Source organism: Acanthamoeba castellanii, assembly GCF_000313135.1.
Source record: "Acanthamoeba castellanii str. Neff unplaced genomic scaffold scf7180000084767, whole genome shotgun sequence".
NCBI classification, from domain to species: Eukaryota; Discosea; order Longamoebia; family Acanthamoebidae; genus Acanthamoeba; species Acanthamoeba castellanii.
In genome coordinates this window covers 11,010-16,529 of record NW_004457650.1, presented here as the reverse complement: position 1 = coordinate 16,529, position 5,520 = coordinate 11,010, and the positions used below count along the sequence as shown (strand labels likewise).

General features: G+C 57.6%; 3 protein-coding genes across 3 annotated transcripts in view; 2 read left to right on the top strand and 1 right to left on the bottom strand.

The window, feature by feature from the left end:
- Positions 1–227: 227 nt before the first annotated feature.
- On the top strand, positions 228–2,417 carry ACA1_249890 (uncharacterized protein; the record flags this gene model as incomplete). The annotated part of the gene is made up of 11 exons (XM_004352601.1): positions 228–293; positions 421–530; positions 601–738; positions 809–1,013; positions 1,054–1,161; positions 1,428–1,506; positions 1,583–1,671; positions 1,756–1,847; positions 1,954–2,030; positions 2,111–2,224; positions 2,323–2,417. 11 exons carry the CDS (start codon positions 228–230, stop codon positions 2,415–2,417), a joined length of 1,173 nt encoding a protein of 390 aa, XP_004352653.1.
- A 97-nt stretch (positions 2,418–2,514) lies between these two features.
- On the bottom strand, positions 2,515–4,096 carry ACA1_249880 (uncharacterized protein; the record flags this gene model as incomplete). The annotated part of the gene is made up of 5 exons (XM_004352600.1): positions 2,515–2,618; positions 2,693–2,859; positions 2,958–3,049; positions 3,134–3,291; positions 3,385–4,096. The coding sequence occupies 5 exons, from the start codon at positions 4,094–4,096 to the stop codon at positions 2,515–2,517; spliced, it is 1,233 nt and encodes a 410-aa protein (XP_004352652.1).
- A 281-nt stretch (positions 4,097–4,377) lies between these two features.
- Positions 4,378–5,520, top strand: part of ACA1_249770 (uncharacterized protein) — a gene marked incomplete at both ends in the record, with an annotated part of 3,426 nt that continues 2,283 nt past the window's right edge. Inside the window, 4 exons of the mRNA XM_004352599.1 lie at positions 4,378–4,410; positions 4,503–4,715; positions 4,895–5,294; positions 5,407–5,496. Coding sequence (XP_004352651.1) covers positions 4,378–4,410; positions 4,503–4,715; positions 4,895–5,294; positions 5,407–5,496 — 736 coding nt within the window. The remainder of the gene's footprint in view (positions 4,411–4,502; positions 4,716–4,894; positions 5,295–5,406; positions 5,497–5,520) is intronic.

Sequence of the window (5,520 nt, the reverse complement as noted above, 5' to 3'; positions counted from 1 at the left end):
ACTTCTTTTCCTCTGTGGTGCAGTGCGCAAACGACGTTGTCGATATTCGTGGATACCGTGAATGCGGTGAACAAGGTTGGCTGGTACGCCAAATACACGGGTAAGCACTCCACCTCTTCTGCGGGGTGTGTGGCGTGCACACACACGCGTTACATTGCTCCACAGACGGGAGGGGGGTCTAGGGTTTTGACGGCGTTCCATTTTCCAACGGCAACGCAGCCCAGAGGATGGGTTGCATCTGGTTGATAGCGGAGCGCAGCGAGCTCTTGAAGCAGTATCTCTGCAAGCTTCTGGTACGAAAGTTCATCCCTGATGAATCCTTCGGCGATCTCGCACGACAGGACCTGTCTGGCCGGTCGATGTTGAGTTGTTGTGCTGGTGGTGATGATTGACCATCTCTCTCTCTCTCTCTCTTTCTAGGAAACGGTCAAGGCTTGGACCGTTTTAGAGACGGAGCCGCAAGGGAGAGAGGAGTCGCTCATGTGCGTCATCCTCTGCCATTGCCCCGCCCTCACAGATGTCACACTCCGGTACCCGTCCGTCTGGCGCTGCTATTTGACCCGCGGGCCGCTCACGCCTAGAGTGCACTCTGCGAATTAGCAACAATCCGCGGTTCACGGGCGAGTCGGCTTGCAAGTGGCTCAAGGACCACAAGACGCCACTCCACGCGCTCGACTTGTCCGGATGCGACCAACTCAGCGATGCACTCCTCGATCTCCTGCCTACGTCTGTCCATGCGTACGTCCCCCGCAGTTGTATGGTCATTGGTGTGCTTAGCAGGATTCGGTTTGTACACGTGACGACACAGGAAATCGCTTCAATCCTTGTGCCTCGACGGCGCTGTTTTGCTGTCCAAGGCCGCCCTTGTGGCTTGCTTCACGCCCGCTGAAGATGAACCCGATCGCTGGCAGGCCCTCGGCCAGCTGCACCTGGCCGGAATACCGGCCGTTGACCCCGAGGTTGGTTGCAAGCCGCGGCAGTGTGTCCCCTTTGTCCCGCAGGGCGCCCGGTTGGTGCATTCTCTGATCTTTTGGAGGTGGGGGCCGTCATTAGGTGATCGAAACGGTCTGCCGGTCATGCGTGGCATTGAGGGACTTTAGCTTCCTGGAGACGTCAGCCGATGACTCGGCCCTCGCACACATTCCCACGGATATGCGCAAGGTAAACTTCTCTATCGCGCTCACTGCGGTGCTTTACTGCGCAGAGGGTGTAGTACTCACGGCGAACGGGGAACGTGCGCGCCAGGTGTCGATCGGCGGCAGCGTGGGTATCCCAGCGCTCACGACATTTGTTGGAAGCTGCCAAGGACTGACCCGCCTCTCGCTCAAGGTATGTGTGCGAATCTACCACCCCCGCCCCGCGAAACAAACAAACAAACAAGAACCTTCGCTCATGTGCGCACAAACTCCGACTACTACGTCAACCAGGGTTTGGGCGTGCCGTACAATGAGATCTTCCATCTGGCCAACGCGCTGCCCTCGCTCGAGGAATTCCAGACCACCACTGGTGCGTGCACGCTCGTTCGTTCGTTACATGATGGCTGGGCAGCTTCTCAACTGACCCGGAATCGGGGTAACCTCAGGTTCGACGTTCCTGTTCACCGGCAACTCGCCGGCGGTTATACGGTTCTCGCCCCAGGCCAACCTGTTCCAGCGCGAGCACACGGACGGTGTACGTCTCACTGCTGCATTTGGTCAAATCATTCTCCGGCCAGCGTTGATGTATTGTTTACTCCCAACTAACGATCACGAGCAGAAACGCGAAATCCTGTACCACGTGCACCACGGAGCGGCGGCGTTCCTGCGAGGAGAAACCTCGACATTCCACCTTCGTAATGCGAACCTGCAGTACGCCATGCTCCAAACTGCCTGCTTGCTGACACTTGGAGGCCACATATATATATATATGTATATATTGTGGATGATGGCTGATACGTTGCGTTGGCCATAACAGCAAATCCATCGCTGACACAGTGCATACACTCACGCAAGCTACGTTCAACCCGCACTCCCAGCCGGGCAACCTCATCCGTACGTAGGCCAGGCTTGAGTGCTCTGTGTCAACGCGTGCCTCGGCACACTCGTGCTGATGCTGTTATGGTCACATGCAGGTCCCTTGGTTCCCGGCGTCACTCACCTCACTGCGCTCTTCTACAATTCCTCCATGCGCAAGGTGGAGTCTCGTCCGCCCCATATCATCAGCATCAATGGCGGATACATGAATAGTACGTGCAAGGCATCTCACCTGTAAGATAGGGGTTGTCCACTCTCACCTGACGACAACCCATATATCTTTCTCTTCTCTCTCTCTTCTCGTAAACAGTCACAGCCTTCACCGAGCACGTGTTCAACGTAGCTCCGCGCCAGAACTTGACCGTGGTCCTCGCGCTCTACTTCCAGCTCGTCCTCGCCAAGTGAAGCACGTGGCCGGGATGCATACCGCACTGGGTCTCATCGCCAAGTCTGCCATTCAGACAAATGTTGCTTGGCTGCAAAAAGTACACACACACTACTGCTAGTAGAGGCGTCGCTCTTTGGCTGCGTCGGCTGGTGTGAGGGACAGCGAAACTGGCACAGGCAGCGCCAGTGGCACGTCGTTCGTGATCAAACCACCTCCGCCTGCACAGGTGGTAATCATGATTAGCGCGGGATGGAAGATCCTAGGTGGAAAGGGACTAATGAAAGGCGGGTACCGGGCGGTGCGGGGGCAGAGAGCATATCGGCATCGGTCTCGCCGCCGGCCTCAGCGGCCTCAGAGCTGGCCTTGCGCTTCCTTCCGCGGGCTTCGTCGGTGAGGCGCTGCGGCGTGATGATGTTGTCCTCGGATATCTGTGAGAAGATTTCCTTGTTTTCTTTGTTTCTGTGTTGTGGAGGCGTGCGTAGGAGGGAGTGGGAGAAAGGTAAGGTCCCTCGCTCACAACCAGCCAGCCAGACTGGCGCGAGGAAAGAGAGAGATACCGAAGCCGCGAGCTGCTCCGGGTGCTTCGCGATGCTGATGGAGACGTCTTGCGGCGCGCATCTCGCTTGCTCCGTTGCTGCTGTTCCTTTTGCTGGCAAGCACGGCATGTTAGGGTTGTTTCACGGAAGTAATGGCGGTGCTGTGCGGGGCGGGGCGGGGGCGGAAGAGCTCGTACGTGCTTCTCTTTGAAGGCAGCGGTGACGCTTCGGGTGATGGGAGCGTTGTCGTTGAGCAGGCGCTGCGTGCGGGCAAGCTCCTTCTGCTCTTTCTTGCTGACCTTGCCCACGGGCTGCTGCACCAACACGGGCAGCTTCTTGGGCAGATTACCGTCCACTGCACAGAGTCAACAGTGCAAAGGCGTAAACGTTTCAGGTGAGCGAACCCTGGTCAAAGGCAGGCGATGAGGGAGGGGAGGGGAGGCCGTACGCGGGACCCACTTGTAGAGCTTGAGGTGCCCGACGGACACCCACTTCTTGGTCCACTTGCGCACCTTGGGCAGCTCCTCGCGCGGCTCCTCGTGCTCTGCCTCCTCCTCTCCTCCTTCGCCGGCGTCCTCCGGCTTCTCTGTTGTGTCTCCGCCTTCGCCTTCGCGCCCTTCCTCCTCCTCCTCCTCCCCCTGCTCATCGCGCGACCGCTCCGCCTCGTCCTTTTCGTTTTCTTCGTTTTCGTTCTTGGTGTGCTCTTCTTCCTCGAGGCCGTCGCCCTCGCCTTCGGGCCTCTCCAGGTCCATGTCCTCCTCTCCACCTACGACGTCTTGGCCACCTGCTGCTGGTTCCTGCTCCTCCTCCTCCTCCCCCTCTTCCTCTCCTCGATCGCCGGCCTCGGCGGCCGTTGGCTCCGCGCTCTCGGGCAACAAGCTGAGTTCTTCACCACCACCACCACCACCATTGTCGTCACCGGCCCCAGCGTAATCCTCCTCTTCCACCTCTCCTTCATCTTCATCATCTTCGTCATTATCGTCTTCACGATCGCCTTCGGGCATGTCAAAGGTTGGGAGGAGAGCCTGCGGTGACGGTTGGTCATTGTCCCCATCCACAGCCCCGGCAAGTTCGGCCGTGAGGAGTGAGGCGTCGCCTTCATCCGCGCTCCCCAGCATTCCGCTGTCCTCGCCCATGAACTGGTTCAGCATTGCCTCCATATCCTCTGAAATGGCGGTAAATGTGATAATTACATATTTAATGGGAACGTAATATGAACAGCATTGCGGTTTAAAGATTAAGGTACCCCCATCACCAAAAGTGATCTCGCCTTGGGCCTCCCCGACAAAATCATCGCTCGGTTCCATCAGTGTGTGTTTTGGCTTGCGGGCGGTAGAAGAAAAAGAAAAAAGAAAATGACAGTATGAATGAATATCTGGAGGAAAAGAATCTTGTTCCCCGCCATTGCCGCACATCATCTCGACAGCGCAGTCGGTCGAAGATGAACTACGAACAGACTAAACGCTTCTTACTGGTACGTTGGTGAGCCTGCTTTTATACAGTCGAATCGGCCCCTCGCGCTCACTTGATTTTGTTCAACTTGATTGGTGTGTGGCGCAAAATTAGACAAGCCTGCGTCGCGCGGATGCCTCGAATGACCTCGAGAAGGCCAAAACTGCCATCTTGGCCGACCTGAAGGAACTGCACATCAAGAAGCAGAAGCCCGAACAACCCTCTGCCGCTGCGTCTGCATCAGCCCCAACAACTGCGGCTGCCGGAGCGTCTTCGAGTAGTACGACCGACCAAGATGTCAAGGACATTCTCGACTACGCTCTCCAGGTAGTCCTCGCTGAAGTCTGCGTACGTTCCTCACCTTCTCCCTCTCCCCGTTCATGTGCATTGTGCTGTTGTTTGCGGGTTTCGAGCCAGGGAGTCTCCAGCGAGGCCCAGACTGGGTCCTCCAGGATATTTCCTCACGCTCTCCTTTCTCCTCGTTGTGGGGGTGGCATGATCGTCAGCAACGCCACGACAAGGGCGAGGGTAGCGGTGGCGGTAGCAAGATGGAAGTCGAGGGAACGCCTGCCGCAACAACTCGCAAGTACGAAGACGTCGGGTTGCTGATCGATATCGCGCTGTGGCTTGGGCGCGAGAAGGTGATCGAGTCTGCGGCACCGCTGGAGTTGGTGCGCGATTTCTTCCTGTCCCATACGATCGAGGAATGCCAGCAGTTCTTTGCGCTGCTCGAGGATCGCGCCGATCAGCTCTCTCGGGCCATCATCGGGGATTCGCGCGCCAACAATACCCTCCTGCGAGCGCTCTCCGAGGTCCGTAAGCGGCTCTCCCGCACGAACGACCTCGTCTTTGCCGGTCGCATCCTGATGTTCATGGCCTACGCGTTCCCCCTCTCCGACAAGTCAGGTACGCTTCGCGACTTGCGCAAACACCTTTGCCCCTCTCTAAGCTGCTAGCGCTCAACTCTCCACCACTTCGTGCGTGCGTGCGTGCGTGCGGTTTGTTCCTTGAACAACAGGCGTCAATCTCAAGGGTGAAGCGAATGTGGCCAACGTCACCACAATGGACAAGGAGCCCAGTCCAGCCCTCGAAGAAACCCCCGAGGACAGTACGTGTGGCGCTCTCTAAGATG